The sequence below is a fragment of the Zootoca vivipara genome, chromosome 8 (assembly GCF_963506605.1).
Source record: "Zootoca vivipara chromosome 8, rZooViv1.1, whole genome shotgun sequence".
NCBI lineage: Eukaryota > Metazoa > Chordata > Lepidosauria > Squamata > Lacertidae > Zootoca > Zootoca vivipara.
The window spans coordinates 10,681,620-10,704,356 of record NC_083283.1 but is presented as its reverse complement, the minus strand read 5'-3'; the positions used below and the strand labels follow the sequence as shown (position 1 = coordinate 10,704,356).

At 43.7% G+C, this 22,737-nt stretch overlaps 1 protein-coding gene across 2 annotated transcripts in view; it reads right to left on the bottom strand.

Moving 5' to 3' along the window:
- Positions 1 to 22,737, bottom strand: part of ADCY8 (adenylate cyclase 8) — a 107,510-nt gene that overhangs the window by 10,738 nt on the left and 74,035 nt on the right. For both annotated transcript variants that reach the window (XM_060277611.1, XM_060277612.1), the window contains 6 exons: positions 19,165 to 19,265; positions 16,346 to 16,547; positions 13,745 to 13,834; positions 10,751 to 10,923; positions 7,627 to 7,708; positions 2,897 to 3,055 (listed from right to left, as the gene is read on the bottom strand). In XM_060277611.1, coding sequence (XP_060133594.1) covers positions 2,897 to 3,055; positions 7,627 to 7,708; positions 10,751 to 10,923; positions 13,745 to 13,834; positions 16,346 to 16,547; positions 19,165 to 19,265 — 807 coding nt within the window. The remainder of the gene's footprint in view (positions 1 to 2,896; positions 3,056 to 7,626; positions 7,709 to 10,750; positions 10,924 to 13,744; positions 13,835 to 16,345; positions 16,548 to 19,164; positions 19,266 to 22,737) is intronic.

The window sequence follows — 22,737 nt, the reverse complement described above, 5'->3', positions numbered from 1 at the left end:
TTGTAACACTGTGACACCAGATGGCGCTGTGAGCTGAAATCACAACTCGACGATATTTTCAATTGCGAGCTTCTTCTTTCTTTTTTTTGCAGAGCGTGTTCAGAACGTTTCTTATGGCTGTTTAGATCTAGCCCCTAGGGTGCAGGGCTGGCCTCTGGCAACTGGCTTTGGCTCCCAGGAAAGGGTTGCAAGGTTTAATGTACGTAATATGTGTTTAATTTATTTAGAAGTCACAGCAAGGCCACTTGATACAAGCAAGAGCCTGCATGTGCGGACCACTTGCCTCGCAGTGGCAGGGAAACGATTTGATGTGCAAAATTGTTAGTGCCCATCACCTCCTTATGTGGCTGCAGGGATCTCAGCCACGCCGTCAGCACAGTAATGCTTATGAAACAATTCATACAACGGCTGTACAATGTACCTTCATACGTACTTATCAATAATTGCTATGCAGAATTGCCAACAGAACCAAGAATGCTAGCAAAAAGGGAGAACTTCTAGATGTATATGATCAACACATTAACATTGCATGACCTCAATGTCATGGGTAAGCAAACTAAGGCCCGGGGGCCGGATGCGGCCCCATCACCTTCTATATCCAGTCCGTGGACGGTCCGGTAATCAGCGTGTTTTTACATGAGTAGAATGTGTGCTTTTATTTAAAAAGCATCTCTGGGTTATTTGTGGGGCATAGGAATTCGTTCTCTCCCCCCCCCTCAAAATATAGTCCCCACCCCACAAGGTCTGAGGGACAGTGAACTGGCCTACTGCTGAAAAAGTTTGCTGACCCCTGATAGAGGATAGAACCAGCATTGCTTTGCTTCTGTGAATGAAGCCCTTCAGAGCATCTCACCCTCAAAGCTCTATGATAACACCTTGGAAACAGCATCACTTTTTAATCAGAGCAACTGGTAATGGCAGAATCACATGAACACAGAATTGTAGAGTTGGAAAGAACCCCAGTGGTCATCTAGTCCAACCCCCTGCAATACAGGAAGCTCAACATGCGGTCCCCCATCCGATTTGAAATGATACTGGACCCTCCTCAGCTTTGAAAATATTCTAGCCATTTTATTGCTGCAACATGCCAGAATGTTTAGCTATAATACTTTAAAATTCTTGTAATATTCCTTTTGGGAATTATAGGGACAGAACTACCCAAGCTGTTTAGAAACTTTTTCATGTATGCGACTACAGCAGCAAGAAGGAAATGGAAAATGGAAAGAAAGGAGAAGCCCCAGCAAAAGAAGAATGGATACAAAAACTCATGGAATATGCAGAAATGGCGAAACTTACCGGAAAAGTAAGATAACAAACTTTTAATAAAAGAATGGAAATAATATTTACAAACAAACTGTAAACAGATAAGAACATTGGCAGGGTTTATTGCAATAACCTGCAGTTTTAGAAGAGTGTATATTTAAAGTAGATGAATAAATGAGCAAATTAAGTTAATTTGGATATGCAGAAGATACTAAAAAGAAATTTAAGGAACCGCAGAAAGAGAGGGAGGGAAGTCAAGATTTGAGATGTTAAAATGAATGTAAAATTATTGAAATGTATATAATTGAAAATCATAAATAAACAAAACAAAACAAGAATTTTACATACATATTGCATGACATATTGCATGACATTGTCAAACAGAGCCATACTAAACACATGCCTCTAAGCTAAGTGGTCTAATGCCAATGGCTCATTTTGCTGGTTTTGGCCAAGTATCATTCATAAAGAAAGCTCTATGGCTCCGGACAAGGGTTCCCAAACTGTGGTCAATGGAGCATTGGTGGTTTGCAAGCTTCATTCAAGTGGTCTGTGGCATGTTTTCAAAAGTACAGCTAGCAATCATATAGCATCTAGCACAGCACATTACTCAATAGGCAGAAAAACCATTAAGTGGTCAGTTCAGAACCTTGGCAATTTTCAAGTGGTCCACAGTATGTGTGTGTGTGTATTGAGTCTGGGAACTACTAGATTTAAAGTATTTTTTAATATTTTGTTGGAAGCTGCCCAGAGTGGCTGGGGAAACCCAGCCAGATGGGTGGGGTATAATAATAATAATAATAATAATAATAATAATAATAATAATAATAATAATAATAATGGCTTGAAATAATGCATGAAAAAGTGTTCACTCTTCCATTCCCCTTTCCCGGAGAGCAGTGAAGCTCACATATTACGTAGATGAGCATTAAAGCACGAATGAGCCAGTTAGCTGATTCACAAATCTTCAGCAGGCATGATAATGAAAGAGGCCGAGAGAGAGGAAAGGGATTATTATGTTGAGAGATCAGAGACAGAGTCTGAAAATAACAGGCATAAATGGCAAACTATGCAGAGAGTGCTCTCTGCAGAGCGAGAACAGATGTAGCTTAGCATAACAATGGCCTGGTCCCCAAGTCGCATTAAACCATAGTTCAAAACAAACTATGGGTTGAATGCTCTTGTGTCACCTGGCTAACATTTTTGCCTTGCGTGTGTCCCTCAATTTGCAGTCTCCCAGGTCGTAGTCCAATACCCTAACCACTATACCACCCTGGTTCATTTCACTCATTTTAGGGGGAGAATCTTCCAAAATTCCCACATTTGGGACCTCCTTTCATCTTATTATGAATAAGGTTTCAGAACTCTTTGCTGGGCCCCAGACACACATCCATGCCCTGAAGAGAACTGTGTGTTAAGCCAGAGCTTTGCATGCTGTTTTCTTCCCATCACTTCCCCATTTTGCTGAAGAGGCAAGCCTTTTCAGCAGCTTGTCTCTTCAGCAGCAGGAACTTTCCCAGCTGTGAAGGCAATTGCAAGAGAAAACCCAACTGTACAAGAGAAGTCCCACACACACCCTTTTTTTAAAATACTGGCCATTTTTAGGTGAAACCACAGCCAAAATATTACATACTTCATTATCTCGGTCCTTTTCCAAGAAGTGACGGGCAACGTGGCTCGGAAGGATATTTCGCAGCATGTTTTCGTTGTGCTCTCTTAACTCCTTCATCTCGTTGATTTCTTCTTTGGCTTGGCCACGCCACAGGAAGTCCAACCTGGCTGTGTATTCAAGCTGTAGAGGTGAGGAGAGGAAGGGAAAATGAATTAAATGTTAAGTCACTTAGGGTTTGGATTACGTGAGCCAATGCACGTATGTCAGGCACAGTGAGTCAGACACCAGTGTCACAGGGATGGGCCTTCCTTTCCCCATTTCATCCTCACAACAGCCCTGTGAAGTGGGTTAGATAGGGTTGCCATATTTTGAAGAGCAAATAAGAGGACACATTTGCAGACTTCTACTTTTAACTACAGACAGGGTCGGATTTAGGTTTGATGAGGCCCTAAGCTACTGAAGGTAATAAAGGTAAAGGTAAAGGGACCCCTGACCATTAGGTCCAGTCGTGACCGATTCTGGGGTTGCGCGCTCATCTCGCATTATTGGCCGAGGGAGCCGGCGTATAGCTTCCAGGTCATGTGGCCAGCATGACAAAGCCGCTTCTGGCAAACCAGAGCAGCACATGGAAACGCCGTTTACCTTCCCGCTGTAGCGGTTCCTATTTATCTACTTGCATTTTGACGTGCTTTCGAACTGCTAGGTTGGCAGGAGCTGGGACCAAGCAACGGGAGCTCACCCTGTCACAGGGATTTGAACCGCCGACCTTCTGATCAGCAAGCCCTAGGCTCAGTGGTTTAACCCACAGCGCCACCTGGGTCCCACTGAAGGTAATAGGACGCTTTATATGTCCAGCTGTCCTTTGTCAACAACAAATTGTCAGTTTTTGTGTTGAATATATGCTATATAACAACAACAACAACAACAACAACAACAACAACAACAACAACAACAACAACAATTTATTTGTACCCCGCCCATCTGGCTGGGTTTCCCCAGCTACTCTGGGCAGCTTCCAACAGAGGTTAAAAATACATTAGAACATCAATCATTAAGAAGAGTTTGGATTTGATATCCCGCTTTATCACTTCCCGAAGGAGTCTCAAAGTGGCTAACATTCTACTTTCCCTTCCACCCCCACAACAAACACTCTGTTAGGTGAGTGAGGCTGAGAGACTTCCAAGAAGTGTGACTAGCCCAAGGTCACCCAGCAGCTGCATGTGGAGGAGCGGGGAAGCGAACCCGGTTCACCAGATTACGAGTCCACCGCTCTTAACCACTATACCACACTGGCTCTCAGCCAGTGACTGAAAGAAAGTGACTGTAAAGAAAGAAAGGAAAGAAGGATTACAGATGTATTTCTTTCTGAGAACCTGGCTTATAGAATATTCAAACTATTGTCTGTACCCTTTGAACAATTTTGTGTACTGCACTAAGTCTTTTACATTTTTAAATTATTTTTCATCCCCCCCCCTTTTCTTTTTCTATATTTTTTCTTTTTCTGTAATTTTTATTTTTGGATATTTGGATGTAATGTTAAAATCATGCTTTCTATGTATTTTTTTTAAAAAAATGCAATAAAGATAACTTTTAAAAAAAGAAAAGAGAAAATACACGTGCTCTGCCCATGTTTAAACTGAAGTTTACAGTACTTGGTTTGCTTTTTTTTTTAAAACATAATTTTTATTGATTTTACAAATTACAAAAGACGGTACATACATGAACACCTTTTCCACCTTCTTTCCACCCCCCTCCATGGGTCCTCCCCTGCCACAGAAGTATCCCACGCAGGTGAACAGTCAGAGATGGTCCATTTTATGATTGGATTTCTGTCCTCCTCCCCCTCCCCTGCCCCCAAAGCCCCCCCTTGCCACCAGAGAGCTCCAGGAAACCAGGGCAGTACGCAGGAAGTCATCCATCCAACCATCTATTCTCATACCAAAAAAGAATGAGGAAAGAAGAAAGAAAAAGAGAAAGAAGAAAAAAGGACAAAAAAGAAAAAACAAAACAAAACAAAAATAATCTTTTTTCCATTCATAATTGATAAACCATATTTTGTGGGCTTCCCCAACCTCCCCCCTTCCCCGGTTTTCATCCCTTTTTTATCCTCTTCAACAGTTTCTTATTCTATGAAATAATTACCTTTATACCTCATACTACTTTTAAATTGGCTATTATCATTTTCACCTAATATCCAAATCACTGAAAAATCAAACTCCCATTTTTTCTTCCCGTGCCTAATTTTTACCCCCTCTATAAGCCTCCATATTTTCACCTTTTTCAAAATCAATTCACTTTTAAAACTATAACTATTCCCAATCTAACCTTTCATCCCCGATTTCCGGCTCCAACCCCCCAATCCAGCAAGTTCCATAGTCAGCAGTCAGCAGGTTTGCTTTTTTTTTTCATGGAACAAATACTCAGAGCAGATTGATGGGCTCTTTTTTTCTTTTAATGCTATTTTAACGTAACTCTGAAAGCCAGAGCGCAATGAAATTATTGTAAGGGCATATTGTATTCAGCTCCAGAAATCATTGCTTTTATGTTGCGTCAAGTCTCTGCTCCAAAAGCATATGATTTATACTAATGCCAAAGATGGCTAATGGAACTCTTTTTATTATTATTGTTATTTCAAATTTGGGGCTTAGCAGAACTCATCCTCCAGACATATCGACGATATGAGATATGTATCTAGGAGAAACCTTATTAGGAGCAAACAGTCTTGGTTATTTCAGGTTTCCCCAAGACAAATTAAGTTAAAAGGCATGCCTGCTTAGCGTTAGGATCGGGCCTTGAACGAAAAGGAGCAGAGAAGCGGACTCTTCATAAAGAATTGCTGGTGGACTACAGCTCAAGAACGGGAAGTATCTGGTGCTTGTTTGCTGTTAATCCCCATTGGTGCAGGGTTTGCTAGAACTTTATTCTAGCAAAATACAGGACAGGGTGGGTTGCCTGGGAGACATCCCCCCCCCAAAAAAAAAATCTGGTGCTGACGTGACTTCAAAGCAATCCATTACAATCTACTGTAGCCTAACTGAATGGTCACTCTGGAATTTGTCGCACCACATGAGTTTGTAAATCTCTCTGTGCTTGGCTACCCAGAGCCTGGGCCGGCTCTAGGTAGACCCCCAATGGTGCGGTGCGCCAGGGCGCCGGGCTGGTAGGCTGGACGCCGCGCGGAAACCATGCTGCGTCCTACGAGGGCGGGGGCGCCGGAGCAATCTCCGCCCCTCAGCACCAGGGCGCGCGACCTGCTTGAGACTGCCCTGCCCACAGCTTAAATATATGACCTTTCACACACCTTTCAAACACATGGATTTGGAGAGGATCCCTAACTTGGCAGAGAGAGGGAGAGAGGGAGGGAGAGAGAGAGAAGACCTGAAATACAGGACAAAACTGTATCAATACAGGGCGTGGCATTTTATGTTGAAATACAGGACAATCCTGTTATACAGGACAGGTGGAAACCCTACGGCACTGTGGATTATTGGATTATGGATGTGATTCTGCTCTTGCTGTCCCAAGCATTTGCTAACCTTCACCTTCCCAGAGAACACTTTCTGGATCACAGAATGGTTTGCAGGCACATGGGACAGCTCAGCAACTGAAGCTCAGAGCAGTCTTGAGACTGAAAAATGCCCAGATAGGTGATTGCGTAGTGCAGTCCTCTTCAACTTGATGCCTTCCAGATGTTGTTGGACTACAACTCTCATCATCCTTGACCATGGCTGGGGCTGATGGGTCTTGCAGTCCAACAATATCTGGACTTGGCATGATGATCTAGGAGCCCCCCCCCCCCAGCTGCTTTACATAGGGCTGTCATACTTCAGCTCAACAACAACAACAAAATCATGCGTGTGATTTTGAACAGAAAAAAACAGCCAGAGGGGAAAGTATCAAGAAGACTATCTTCCAAATTGTCCTTAAGCATAGTGCTTAATCCTTTCCCACAAGAGGGAATGGTCACTATCCATTAGCACAGGGGCTGCTAATTCTTTTAGGCTCCTGGGCACATTTGGATTTTTGACTAAGTGCTGGATTTTTTACTAAGTGCTCCAAGATCAGCCCTTCCAAGGGAAAATAGGGAGAGAGAAAGCACACAGAATTCATCTGAGTCTTGGCAAGCACATAGATCTGAAACAGGAAGTGGGAAAGAGTGTCAGTCTTCTAACTTCCTCCTTCACCTCTACACACTTTTCAAGGGAGATTAATGCAACCGCCATCACAACTTCATGACCAAGGAGGCAGTGCGTGTGTTTGTTGTGGGTACCACAGCGGCCACCCCTGCCTTAACAAACTGATGCAATCACAGACACCATTGGGATAAATTTCCCTGTCTCTGTTGAACTCAACATCTGGGGCACAGACAATCCCCCCAAATTGTGTCTCACAATACAGGCTATTTACATCCACCTCTGCTTTGGGTTTTGATTAATTTGGAATGTGTTGCAATTTTGGGAAAGACAGTTGGAGAACTGAGAACCTAGATATCATATATGGTATATATAGAAAGAGATAGATAGATAGAGAGAACAAAACTGCATAGAGAAGGATACTTTTTCTCCCTAATCAGTCTTTCTTTAAGGTTAATTAGACATCCAATTATTGAAGGTCATAAAATTTTCCCATTTGATATTTCATTATTCGCTCCAAATGGCAGTCATTAGTCGAAAGGTAATTGCTAAGGAGCCACTGTGGATATTTTCCACTTTGGGGGAGAATGTGAAATAAATAATAACCCTTTGCCTTACCTGTTGGCCGTGGTAAAATACCGCAAGCAGAAACATGGCCATGAGGAGCAAGGAGGCTTCCTTTGTCCCCAAAAAGTCTGTGCTAGAAAAAAGGTGGGGGGAAAAAGAAAGAAAGAGTAGGAATCGCAAAAGGTTCAAATACAAAGAAATAAAATAAAAGACTCACCTTGCAGGGTCCATGTGCAGGAAAAAGGTTAGCCTTTATCACAGTGAAAGCATCTCTCTTGAGCTAAGGTTGCCAGGACCAAACCAACTGTCTGCTTAACTGCATAGCGTGAAGCTACATAGCTTGCATTATTGCTATTATTAGTTATTAGATTCGTATCCCACCCTTCATTCGAAGAACACAGGGCAGTCCACAATATAAAAATACAAAATGAGAACACAAAATGCATAATAAAACAAAACAACAACAACACCAAACCAATAATGACAAACGCAGGGGAGCCCAGTTCTTACTGGGAAGGCAGTGTGCTGGGAGGGGAGGCTGATCTCTTCATCCCCCCACTGTGGCTAGAACAGAGATTCCTGCACAGTGCTGGATTTAAGTATAAGCTAAACAAGCTATAGCTTAGGGCCCCATTCTCTTGGGGGTCCCCCAAGAAAATTAAAGGGGAAAAACTGGAGGTACATTTCCAAAATATAAGATAAAAAACAAATAAAATAAAACCTACATACAGCAACAGTGTTTTGTGTTGTGTAGGCTCCTGTGATGTAAGTAATGGGCCCCGCCTGCTAGCCTGCTCCCTAAAATATCACTGGTTTGTTCATTTCTATATATAGGGTGCCTACATTCTGCATGGCAACATGGGCAAATGGCTTAAGATACCTATGAGGTCCATAAATTACCATATCACATATATTCAACATAAAAAAACAGCGACAATTTGTTGGTGACAAAGGACAGCTGGACATATAAAGGGCCCCATTACCTTCAGTAGCTCACTGGTGCCATTATGCCATTTAATCCTCAAAACCTCTAAGTGATTGGCATCAAGTACTGTATCCTATCAGTATTAAAGGCCCCAGGCAGTTCCATGCAGTACTCTACAATTCTTGTACATGAGCATTTCACTGAGAGCTGCACTCCATCATGGGTTTTGTAGTCTTCAATTCCTCATGAGGCTGTGTTTGTGAGGCTCCTAGCTGTGGGAGGGGCAGGGGAGTGAGGATTGCAGGGGGGTGGGGAGCGGACAGGTAAGCCTCGCCTTTCTACAAATTGGCTTCCCAGTAAGAACTGGGTTCCCTTCTGCTTGTGATTATTTCGGGAAAAGCAAGGCACGAAACTGCCTGCTACATAATTAAGGCCATTTCTCCTTCTGCGCTCACTTTTCTGCGTTCAGAAAAGTGAGAGAGGGAGAAAAATACAGCTTTGGCTTCTCTCAGACATTCACGCCTGATGCCTGAACCCCATCCTCACTTCCGTGTGACAGCCTAGCCAGCAATTGACAAGAGAGCTGCATTTTTTTTTTTGACAGTAATAGGAGTAAAAGATTGACACCTCAAACCAACCGTGGTATTGCTTTTTCCTATTTGTGGATCCATAATAAGGACACCCTCTTTCATTTCTGATGAATCCGTTTTTCCAGCTGATGAGATATTCCCAGCACCACTAAGGAATTATCTTGTCTAGATATGAGATGACTCGGGCAAGATTCTCTATTTCTCAAGGCTATTTTTACTTTTGTTATTTGAAGAAATGAAAGGATGTTGTGTAAGGATCTGTTTATACTCCCAGCAGAAATGGCAAAGCTCTCCCCCCTCCCCTTCCCCTGGACAGCAGCAGTCAGCACAATATGTTCATGAGTGCTGGAGACGGTCGGAGGGGAGGAAGAGGGACTTCCAGACTTGATAAGTCCCTAGTAGACAAAATCGCTGAGTGTAGAAAGCTATCTTGCCAGGGAGAAAGCCAAGCTGAGCCCTTCTCCCTGGCATGCTAGATTTCCAATAGCAGGAAGTTTGGGGCAAGGGAAGCAGTCAAAGTGAGGGCTCCCCACCTTGATCGTCTGCAGTAGTTTCCTCCAGAAAAAGTTGAATGTAGAAACTAGTGCAAAGTCATGACAATGGGAAAAGTAAAAAAAAATCTAAGGAATGTATAGTCGTGGACCAAAATATAAATGAATCATGCATCATGAAAAAGAGACATCTCAGAAAGAAGAAAATTCCCCCCCCCCTAAGGCCCCAAACTTCTATTTATTTTATTAAATTTTTGACGTGGGGAGTAAATCTAGTCCAACTTACTTACTAACACCATCCATTTACATGGAGCTTTGATCCACAGCAAAACAAATTTTATGGTTCTCAAGCCAGGAGGCTCAACTCCTGATTGAAATTCACTGAAAAGTGTAAATATTCCCACGCATGACTTGCATGTTGTTCCCCAAAGTTGTTGCAGACCCCCCCCCCCATTTCCGCTTTCAATAGTTGGGAGCCAAACTCACGGCAAGGTACAAAGGCCTGTTCTTGGATCTATTGCCAAGTACGCTGCCCAAACTGTACCGTATACTGAAACACAGGAAACCACCTTAAACCAAGTCATCCCATTGGTCCATCTAGCTTAGTACTGTCTACACGGACAGGCAGCAGCTCTGCAGCTTTTCCAGCCCTAACTGGACATGCCAGGGATTGAACTCGGGACATTCTGCATTCAAAGCCTGGGCTCTGGTGCGTTATGGAGGGAAGAAGGTTTCTTCAATGTCATCAAAGATTCCGGCTGTACACATTTAAAAGGTAAATGTACCCCTGACCATTAGGTCCAGTCGCAGACGACTCTGGGGTTGTGCGCTCATCTCGCTCTATAGGCCGAGAGAGCCAGCATTTGTTCTCAGACAGCTTCCGGGTCATGTGGCCAGCATGACTAAGCCGCTTCTGTCGAACCAGAGCAGCGCACGGAAACGCCGTTTACCTTCCCACCACAGCAGTACCTATTTATCTACTTGCACTTTGACATGCTTTCGAACTGCTAGGTTGGCAGGAGCAGGGGCCGAGCAACGGGAGCTCACCCCGTCGCGGGGATTCGAACCGCCGACCTTCTGATCGGCAAGCCATAGGCTCAGTGGCTTAGACCACAGTGCCACCCGCATCCCTTTAAATGCAGGCATTTAAAGCTGCGTTAAACACTTACTCTCCATTATGATTGATGTCATCGTATCGCAGGAACAGCGAAGCATAAATGGTCTCTGTCAGGAAGCAGTAGATGGCAATCATAATAAGCAGCACCGCGAGCTTGAGGACGGAATTGAGACGCAGGAACACAGCGCAGGTCACCATTGCCAGGATGCCGGTGAAGACGAAATACTTTGGAAAGGAGATTGGGATCGGAATTGGTTTCAGCTTCCAGCACTCGTGAATCTGCAGTTCGTCCCCCCCAACTCTGGCTGTCTATTTTCACATACACCTGGACAACACCATTACTGGCCCCAACAACATCAAACACACCATCTCAGGACTATTTAATTGCTCATCATTGTGTATACAATCAAATGCCAACAGTGCCCTTCAGCTCTCTGTATTGGACAAATAGGCCAAACCCTATGCCAAAGGATAAATGGACATAAATCTGACATCAGGAATCACAAGACAGAGAAACCAGTAAGAGAACACTTCAATCTCCCAGGACATTCTATACATTCTATAAGTAGCTGGACATTCTATAAGTAGGTGGCTTATTACAAAAGAATTTCAGAAATAGACTGGAAAGAGAAGTTGCTGAATTGCAACTTATTACCAAACTTACAACCATGGAGAGACCTGATCTGAATAGAGACATTGGATTCTTATCTCATTATATATGACAAAGCTATTTTTAGCCATCTCACCCCTTGCTTTTCCCTGTAAGACCAATTGCAGGCGTTAACAGACATCAACAGGTTCACCACACCTATCAGCCAATCACCCATTCCCACCACCCTTCTGAGCAATACCTCTCCCCACCCTCTCACTATATATAATTGTCTGGTGACTTCTGTTTCAGTGTATCTGAAGAAGTGTGCATGCATTGCACATGAAAGCTCATCCCAATGACAAACTTAGTTGGTCTCTAAGGTGCTGCTGGAAGGAATTATTTTATTTTATTTTCAGGCTGCTACTGTTGGCTATACTCGCAGCCCGGGTTGGAAAGCCCTCTGGGAAGGATGTGGGGGCAAGGCTGCAAGATCCTTAGGAGGGACATCCCAGTTGAACTCAGAGGGACCGAGACAGCATGCACAGGTCTGTTGGCCTTGGAGGTCCTTGGAGGAGGCAAGGTGGGACAGTGGTTCTCACGTTTGGGCTTGGAAGGTGGGAACCGGCTGGCCAGCTGGCTAGGGGTGCTCGCTTGGCTTCGCCCAACCAGATTCCCTCCTGTTGAAGAAGGGTTATAGCACCCTCTTTGCTATAAAGTACTTCAGCCATAGGGGGATGTGAAGGCTGCATTGGCACACTTCAGAGGCGAGAAACTCCATTGAGATTCCTGCAATGCAGGGGGCTGGAATAGATGACCCCCTTCCAGTTCTCCAATTCCATGAATCTATGAATCCTACACATGACAACTCAGAAGGGAGCCCCACTAAGTTCAGCAGGGCTCAAGTCCCACTAAGGGAGTTTACACTAGTGGCCAAAATTGTGGAAACCTTTTGAAAAAAGTGTATTTCTGAGGTTTGATGGCTCATAAGACCACTTTTCTTTTTGAGTAATACCATAAAATTATATATCAATGCAAATATAATTTAATGAAGAATGTAATGCAAACAAGTTTGTTCAATTATCTGTATTCTATCAGAAGTTATAGCCAAATAACCAGAAAAAGGAAGCACAACTTGCTTAGGTTGATATGCAGTAGCTTTCCTTCATTTGAATGTAGCCAATGAACATGAGTGTTTAGAGAGCCAATCAGGTTTTATGAGCCATCAAACCTCAGAAATACACTTTTCCCAAAAAGTTTCCATCTTGTCCTCTTTCCACCCATTTTTCTTCTAATTTCTTCATAACTGTAGCCTTGTTCACTTAATAGTACTACTGTATTTTACATCGCTTTCTTTGCACCAGATTCTTTAATGAGTTAACTCTTTGCACCATTTCTATAATTTTGTTATGTTTTACGAGCTCACTGAATGAAAGAACACAACAAAACCCCAACCAGCTTGATAGCAATCACATAACACACTGACAATTGTCCTCCTCTCACTACATAACATCAATAGATGAATCTTTCTGTCACCTGATTGGCTCATTGCACCTGATGGCTATAACTTTTGATAGAATACAGATAATTGAACAAACTTGGTTGCATTACATTCTTCATTAAATCATCTTTCCATTGATATATAATTTTATGGTGTTACTCTGGAAAAAAAACCTGGTGTTATGAGCCATCAAACCTCAAAAATACAGTACGTACACTTTCCCCAAAAGGTTTCCACAATTTTGGCCACTAGTGTAGAATTGCAGCCTCCGATCATTATCACATGTCTATTCCACCTGTCTGTATATATGGTCACTCAGCTCCACTTTGCACTGTGAGGCAGGTTATGCTGGGCTACCTAGTGAGCTTGACGGCTGATATTTCCCTCCTCAAAGGCCAATACTCTATTAAACCACACTGGTTTCAACCAGTAAGGAGGCAGCCCTATGGTAAGACCTGCAGCTTAGGACATGGCAGTACTTTGGTTGAGCTTGAGCTGGGGCCAGAGTAAGTCCCCCCAAAGTGGTGTTCTGGACTTAAGCTGGATCCTAACTCTGTTCAGCTCAGCCACGAGACGTGGGGGAAAAAGGTGTTGCAAGCCAACCTCTATTTTAAAGGCTTGCTTTCTGCCTGACAAGTTTGGAGCTCCTGAACAGGGTTTGGATCTGGTGTAACTTTATGCCAGCTTGTATTTTATAACAAGAACACCAATGTGATAGAGTTAGATGTAGCCAATGACTAGCAGCAGCTCTCCAGGATTTCAGCCGGGCGGGCGGGGATTTCCCAGTCCTATCTGAGATATCCTGCATGCAAAGTGGTCGCTGACATCAATGAAGGGGGGCAGCCCCAGCAGTCACAGTCTCTATTGCATAAGCACTCTCTTGCAGGGTGCTTGGAACGGGAAGGTTAGTTGTGAATAAATGCGCTGTCTTTCTAAAACAGTCCACTCAGAATTACCTCTGGGTAGGAGCAAAGGTCCGTGAAATACACAGAAGAGTTGAAAGTCTGGTTCTTATAGGGCATCGGTTTGTCAAAATCACACCATAGCTGTGGACAAAGAAGAAGGAGGAGGAGGAGGAGGAGGAGGAGGAGGAGGAGGAGGAGAAGAAGAAGAAGAAGAAGAGGAGAAGAAGGAGAAGGAGAAAGAGAAGGAGAAGGAGAAGGAGGAGGAGGAGGAGGAGGAGGAGGAGGAGGAGGAGGAGGAGGAGGAGAAGAAGAAGAAGAAGAAGAAGAAGAAGAAGAAGAAGAAGAAGAAGAAGAAGAAGAAGAAGAAGAAGAAGAAGAAGAAGAAGAAGAAGAATTAGAGGAGGAGGAATATTTTTTATTTAAGAAATCAAATCATTTATGTGTTAACCATACAAGAGTGATTAAATACTGGCTTTGGGTAACATCTGATGTTAGAGTAGACTCACAGAAATCAATGGTTCGACATTGACAAGGGGTATTACCTTGTGTGTGTATGTGTATTTCAGTCTATAGGTCCCTTTTCTGCCTATCAAAAAGCCCCCAAAGTATCTTACAACAGAATAATAACAAATTAAGGAAATAATGAAGCATCACTAGCAAATCTCACTGACAAGATTAAAAATATTTAAATGGCAGGTAAAATAAAAAAATCTCATAAGGTTTTGAGCAGAAGGAAGGTGAAACACAAGCCAAGAAAAATGGGTGAGTGTTGCCAGCCTCCCTACTAGGCAGGGTAATGAATCAGAATTGGCGTGGGAAGAGAATTAAAGGATTATTATAATATTACTATTACAATTAATTTATTACAAGCCTTCTACACCATCATTTCAAGGTGATTACCACGAGTGTTCATTTCTTAGGGTTTCAGTGTTGTCTTAACTATATCCGCTGTTTTTGTTGTCTTCAACTGTTTTTAATTATTTTATGTGTAATAAACCCTTTTATCCAGGCAGACCCTGTTTGGGTTGGTAGAGCTAAGCCTATATGGCGTACCTAAAAGTTGGAGAACCTCTGGAACCAAACAGCGAGAACCAATTTCCTGGTCATGGACAGTTTAGATGTCTGAGAAAGAGGAACGTGTCAAGGAATTAAGGATCTTTGCTAATTCAGTCAAATCTGATTTGGGTTTTATTTATATATCTTAGTCTATGGGAAGCTAAATTATCACAGCTGACTATATGTAGTCGGAAGATAGATTGATAGATTGAAACTTTATTTGCATTAGCCACTAGACATAGCAATAAGATAAAATATACCAGGGATAGAGCTAAGCAGTTAGCTGTACAAAATACTTTATTATTATTATTATTATTATTATTATTATTATTATTATTATTATTATTATTATTAAAAAGGTAAAGGACACCCGAATGGTTCAGTCCAGTCAAAGGCAACCATGGGGTGCAGAGCTCATCTTGCTTTCAGGCCAAGGAAGCCGGCATTCGTCCGCAGACAACTTTCCAGGTCATGTGACCAGCAGGACTAAACCGCTTCTGGCGCAATAGGACACCATGATGGAAGCCAGAGCGCACAGAAAGGCCATTTACCATCCCGCCACAGTTGTACCTATTTATCTACTTGCACTGGCGTGCTTTCGAACTGCTAGGTTGGCAGGAACTGGGACAGGAGCTCACCCAATTGCAGGGATTCGAAACACCAACCTTCCGATCGGCAAGCCCAAGAGGCTCAGTGGTTTAGACCACCCGCATCCCTACAAAATACGTTTAAAAAGGTAAAGCGGCCCCTGACCATTAGGTCCAGTCGTGACCGACTCTGGGGTTGCAGCGCTCATCTCACGTTATTGGCCGAGGGAGCCAACGTACAGCTTCCAGGTCATGTGGCCAGCATGACAAAGCCGCTTCTGGCGTCAATACAAATGACAGAATTGATACACGTTCCTTCAGCTGCAGATCAAACATGTGAGCCAATAGGTTTTATTTTGATTTCTTTTTTTAATTAAAAAAAGCTGAGCAATGTTAGAAGGTTAATCATATAATAGATCTTATTCTAATTGCCCCTGCTTAAAAAAAATGCAGTTTTTGCTGTCGCCTGGTTATCTTGATCTACCAGAAGAAAGGACAAACGGCCTGGTATGTATAGTAGCAGAGGGGTAAGTAATAACCTCACTCCTCAAATCTTCATAAAGAGTACAGTCTAACAGTACATGTACTGATTCAATAGTGCCATCTCCACATGGACATGAACTGTTTTCAGGAGAATTGGTTTTTTAAATCAACCCTCCAGTATGGGTCTATATGTAGCCTGAAATAGCAATGTATACTGAGCAGAATAAAGCCGGAGGATTTTCTTTTTCTTTAAAAAAAGATTATCTTCGCAAGGGACAAATCAGGCTCCATGTAATCCCACATTACAGCAGACTGATTTCCCCTGATGTTTGACAGCTCTGACTTGTCTGTGTGACAACATTAAAATCCTCCCTTGTACACATGCATTAGAAGCTCCTGCGGCTGAAAAAACAAAACAAAAGCTATCCGTTGAAATGATTCATAGATCTTCTTCCTCTCCCCCAGCCCTGCCCTGCCCTGCCCTCTGCCCATCATCAGACACTTCCCGACCCCCTTGGGAGCTTACGATGTTGATGATGGCTCCCAGGAAATTAATCATAATCGAGGCAAAGATGATGACGTTCCGAGCCAAGTAAGTCTCATTGATCCAGCAGCACGTTTTCCGGAGCACGAGAGGCAAGCATTTATAATCCTCTGCGGTTGTGATTAAGACCAGAGCCGAGTGCAGCATAATCAGGATGGAAAACTGGACGATCATCGGTACCATCCTGAGGGAGGGCGGGGGGAAAGAGGATATTGTGAGAATCCATGCGGAGGTGTCTTGAAAGAGGAAGGAGAATAAGAGTGCTTGGGGTACACAATTTTGGGGTATGTGGGAGCAGGGAGTTCAAGGGAGCGTGGGGTGCTGGCTGGGAGGCAAAAGTTGGAAGAGGGATAGGGAAGAGTGTGGAGGGCAGAGGAAAATAGTTGGGTGGGTATAAGAATTTGAGGAGAGTTTGCTGGATATTCAAATATATTAAAGGATGTCACATAGAGGAGGGAGAAAGGATGTTTTCTGCTGCTCCAGAGAAGCGGACACGGAGCAATGGATTCAAACTACAAGAAAGAAGATTCCACCTAAACATTAGGAAGAACTTCCTGACAGTAAGAGCTGTTCGACAGTGGAAATTGCTGCCAAGGAGTCTCCTTCTTTGGAGGTCTTTAAGCAGAGGCTTGTCAGGCATCTGTCAGGAATGCTTTGATGGTGTTTCCTTCTTGGCAGGGGGTTGGACTGGATGGCCCTTGTGGTCTCTTCCAACTCTACGATTCTATGGATCAGGCCAATGACCCATCTGGCCCAGCATTCTCACAGAGGCCGACCAGATGACTGGGGGAAACCTGGAAGCTGGACATGAGCATAACTGTTTCCTAGCAACTGGTATTCGGAGGAACAGGTTTAGGACGGGCGTTCCGCAGACCCCAGGGGGTCCACGAAACCCACCCAGGAGGTCTGTGGCACAGATCTGTCAACTATCTGGGACATCTCCTTTTAGGGCCCCGTTGCTCTTGGATGAGAGCACAGTGCCCCAAAACACGTGAGATCGTGGCTGGGCCCATACCTCGTGTGAGACCGTGGGGCTAAAAAAACATGTGGTTTTGGGCGCTGTGTTCTCTTGCGGGTCATGTGACTCGCACGAGAGGGTGGCCTGGTTTTGTGCTGGGATGTGTTGGAAGGCATGGTGGAACTATTCACGTGACAAAAACTACCACAGATATATTTTCAAAAATCGGGGGTCCATGGCTTGGCTTTTGAGAAACGGGTTCACGGTACTTAGCTAATTGGGGGCCACTGGTTTGGGAGATTGCTAGTTCTAATTGTATTCAGTTTACTGAGAATTTGTTTTGATTTTTCCTCAGATAAAAACCTCTGTTTTTAGTCCTGTTCAGGGAAGTTTTTAATGTCTTGTTATGTTTTAATTTGTTGGAAGCTGCCCAGAGTGGCTGGAACAACCTGGTCAGATAAATAATAAATTATTGCGTGCCGAGTACCAAGACTTCCCACCAAATAATTCACACTTCACACGGAAATTAAGTTTTGGTTTTTGGCATTAATTTTGGCCACAACTTTTTTTAAATACAACTGAATGTGAGTGGTTGCTTAGCCATTGGTTCCTATGCCACCTGTCCCCCGCCTGGGACAGAACTGACTCCCCTAGCATACTGGGGAAGCCAGGATAGGTAAGCACCCTCTGAGAGAGGCCGGGGCAAGGCCACCAAACCCTTGACCTCTCCCCCAGATGCTCCCCTAGGCTCATGCGCCATCCTAGCCACTACCAGGGGTACGGACAAACATGTGGAGCCCCAGGATTCCTTTAACAGAATACCCCTAAAGGCAGCAGCAATTTTGAGGGGCAGGCCCAGCCAAATCCTTACCCCATAGCTGCCAAGTCTCCTGTATTCCCCGGGAAACCCCCGTTTTTCCAGCTGTCCCCAGCCGAAAAAACTGATTTTTTTTGTTTTCCCCCGGTTTATTCTGGTGCGGCGGCTATTTCGGAACTGGGTGGAGCATGCTCAGAAGCGACTTTTGATGCTGCTTTGCCCAGTTCCTAAATGGCTGCAGCGCTACTTCTGGTGCGGCGGCCATTTTGGAACAGGGCAGAGCAGCATCAAAAGTCGCTTCTGAGCATGCTCCGCCCAGTTCCACAAAATGGTGGCAGCATTACTTCCGGTTTGCTACTTCCGGTCCAGTCCCTTATTTCTCAGGCTGGAACTTGGCAGGTATGCCTTACCCCTCCCCCATCCAATTTGAACCAATGCCTAACTGCCAACCTTACAAGTTGTGACAGTTTGCTATGTAGTAGGCAAAAACCACCTGGCACCAGCCAATCAGCCAGATGGCAAAAATCCTACTAGGCCCCCGCAGCAATACGGACGACCCCATGACAGGCACAGCAACGTCAAGTGCAGCAAAAAAAACCCCTAAATATAGGGAGGGAGGGAGATCCGTTGCAAGCACCCAAAAGCGCAAGCGCAAGCTGCTTGCACCCATATATAGGCTGTGGCTGTCAATCAAAATTAGCAACATAACATTCTCCCCAGCAACAAACCCTCAGTGGCCATCCAAACTGACCTGCCCCTACTGACCAGGGAACGTCTTGTTAACCCTTCCGCAACCCATGCTCTCCTTAAGGGGCGAACCTGCTTTCTTATTCTTGTTATAAACCCTAGGCAATTGCCAGTGAAATTCACATGTTCCCTGCGAAGAGGGATAGATTCTTGAACAACTCTGGGAATTGTTTAAAATGGAAATGGAATGATACTCCTTCAAATGTATAGTGCACCTGAGGCCTGAAACTATCCAGGTGTTTGCCTGCAATACCGTTCAAAAGAAGTCTCTGCCTTTACCTCGAAGAAGGAAGCAAGCTTTGGATCGCCGTGATAAAGACGAGGACCATGAAAGCACACACCAAGTTCGACTTGAACACTTCGTCCCTCATTTGGGAATACTGAAATAGAAAAGGGAACACAGAGGGGAAAGAAATAACTTTAGTCTGCTTTGACAGCTCTGCGAGGAGAGCAAGACAGCTTTGCGAGGCTTCTGGGAAATTAGCAAGGCGATCCGGTAAATTAATTAGCTTCCTAGGGTGAGATTTTTTTAAAAAATAGGAATTTTATATATAGAAAAATCCCCTCAGAAGAAATATGCAGTGGAGGAGATTGTAAATCACCCTCGCCAGGGAAGCAAAGGCCGACCGCTCCATCTTGCAACCAACATTTCCTCGCCTGCTTTTTTCTTTTCATATAATGAGTCACATTTAAAATGTTTTTTTTTTAAGGCAACTTCTGCCGCTTAAGCCAGAGGAAGATGCTGCAGCCAAAAGGCCGGGGTTGATGGGTTGAACGCAAAATGAGCAGCAAGGAAGGGATCCATTTGGTGAGATATCTAGAGAGCAGAGGGGTGTGTGTGTGATGCAGCCACCGCTCACTGGAATGCTGGGAGCTCAGGATTGAACCTTCTGCATGTAAAGCATGTGTTTGACCCCTTCCTTCGAAAGATAAGTAACAGCTAGAGGAAATGGAGGCGATTCACTCCAACAGGTAAAGGGGGCTTACTGGGGCCGGATTTAGGTTGGATGAGGCCCTAAGCCACTGAAGGTAATGGGGCCCTTTTTATGTCCAGCTGTCCTTTGTCAGCAACCAATTGTCGCTGTTTTTGGTGTTGAATATACAGTATGCTATATGCTAATTTATGGACCTCATAGGTATCTAAAGCCATTTGCACATGCAGAATGTAGGTACCCTAAGTATATAGAAATTAGCAAACCGTTGATATTTTAGGGAGCAGGCTAGCAGGCGGGGCCCATTACTTACATCACAGGAGCCTCCAGAACACAAAACACTGTTGTTGTATGTAGGTTTTATTTTATTTGCTTTTTATCTTATATTTTGGAAATGTACAGTGCTTCTGCGCATGCACAAAGGGATTTCCTCTCCTCTTCTGCACTCTGTTCCTCCCCCCCCAATCTGCTCTGGAGGGCTGGGGGAACCCCCAGAACAGATTTAGGGGTGGGGTGAGGAGAGGGTGAGAATTCTGTTGGGCAAGCAGAAATCCTTGCTAGCAATGGATACAACCCATTCCCCCAAGTGGGGAAGGCTGCAACCAAGTGACGAGTGTCTCTACTCACTCCATCTTCCACATGCTATTGACGGGCAACTCTCCCGCTTTGTATTCTTTATCTTTAAAATAGTTATGGACCTTCAAATAGAGGATGCTTTTAAGAAACAACTGTTCCCAGTAGGATACATGGCTACCGGACCCAACACTCTAAATGTTCTGAGAGATGGGTGGGTGATATCTGCACCTACTTTCTGTACATCACTCATAATTCCACAATAAAATCTCTGGCACATCAACATCCTATGCAGTGTTTAAAGTGCAAACTGCCTTGGGTTCACAGGAAGGTAATACATAAAGCCAATAAATATAGAATCTATAAATATTCAGAAGATGGCTGTTCATGAATGATTATTAGGAAAACAACAAAACAACAACAACAAAAACCCATTGCTGTTGGGAAATTAATCGTGTTAACATAGCCCAAACACACTGAATGATGACCTGTGTTTTATTGGCAGCTGCTATGCTGGAACGGGAAAATCTCTAGGATCCCAAAGTGTAAGGAAATGAGAAGTCTGTCAAATAGCAAAGTTCAGCCAACTAACTAGAGCCAGTACATGAAGGGACAGCCATAAGATCAGACATAAATCTAATCTTATGGCTGAGTGGCAACCTTATGTTGACCTTTGGAGGGTCAGACATAATTTTAATAGCGATTGTTTTGCTGCACTGTAATACACAGAACCTTAACACACTTAATATGTTAATTGTCTTGGCATGATGGTGTTTTTTTCATGTTGTTGAATTTATATAGGATGTTGGCTTGGTAAAAAGAAAAAAAGAAGAAAAAGAAGATTGCATTTCTGGGGACATGGGATGGGGAGGGAGCTCTGTTGGATCACATCAAAGTCCACAATCCTGTTTCCACGGTGACCAACCAGCAAGCGGGACCGGAACTCAACAGCAGTCATCACTTGTGTGTAACTCCCAGCCTATTGACATCAGGCAGGCACCCTCAACTTTTTGGTGCCTGCTGAGACAAGCCTATCCAGATATGTAGAACGTTGTCATGTGTTTAAATGATGGAATTTCAGAAAATTTCAGAATTTCAGAAAATCCGCAATATATCTGGATTTTTGAAATTTTCCAAAAAAAAAAAAAGCTCAACAACATACTTCTTGAAATATGGCAACCCTAAAATAGCTGTTTTAAAACTGTTTGCCCTGATGATTTTGTTGTTTGATCCTTTAAACCGCTTTACGGTCGTTGTTGTTTTAATAGCCACATAGTCTGAGAGCGAAGGGATAACCCAGCTCCCATCCTCTCTGAACAATGGTTGTGCAGGCTAGGGTCAATAACCAGGACTCATGGGAACTGTTGTCCAACAACCTCTAGAGGGTCACAATATCCCCACCCCCAGAGCTAGGGGAACAAACTTTTTACTGTCTGTGGTACATATAAATAGACTAGGAGACATTTTCCCACCATTTAGCTCTTTGGGCAGATACTAACCCTATATTTAAAGCACATCCAATGCACATATAAAACACGTGACTTCCCCCTGCCCTGAAGAATACTGGGAGCTGCAGTTTCCTCCCTTACGGGGGTTCAATTCCCAGCTTCCTTAAACTACAGTTCTTAGGTTTCTTTTGGGGAAAAGTCATGCACATTGGATGTGCTTTAAACATATGGTATACCAGAGAAAACCACATTTTTATGTGCCAGCAGGCTCCTGTTAGACACAGAAGCTAGAGGGGGAAAGCTGGTGACCTTAGGACAGGCACTCCCCACCCCCAGGGAAAAAAAATAGCATTGTCAGGCAATGAAAGCTTAATGCAGCCAGTTTACAACGTGGTTCAGCCTTAAGTGGTTTGAAGCCTTGTCTTTTCTGATGGGCAAGTCCTGGATTGATGCCAAAATAACTTGGCTCCCAAGAAAGCTGTTCTATTATAGACATTTAACCCAGCTAAGCTTTCAATTGCTATTTACGGTTTGTCCTTTTTCTTAAAAAAAGGGAAAAAAAGAAAAAAAAGAATCATCATTGTGATCTGGCCATTGCAAATTGAATTGCAGTCATACAAGGAAGCGGAGAAATTAGATGAGCTGACATGTTTGCAGGTCTGCGGTTATTATCCGTTTCCCGAAAAGAAGAAGAAAAGAAAGCACTGTTATTTGATTTCCTTCAAGGTTGCTTTCCCTATTCAGCTTGTTTCCAGTATTTCGGAAAATAATAGGATTAAGTGGACAGGGGGCACTTCCGACCGTGGAGAGTGAGACTCCTTCTGACAAGGAACGCCTCTTGGAAACCCCCACCGAAGCCAGTGGGAGCTTTGTTCAGCTGGAAGATGCTTGGACAAGCG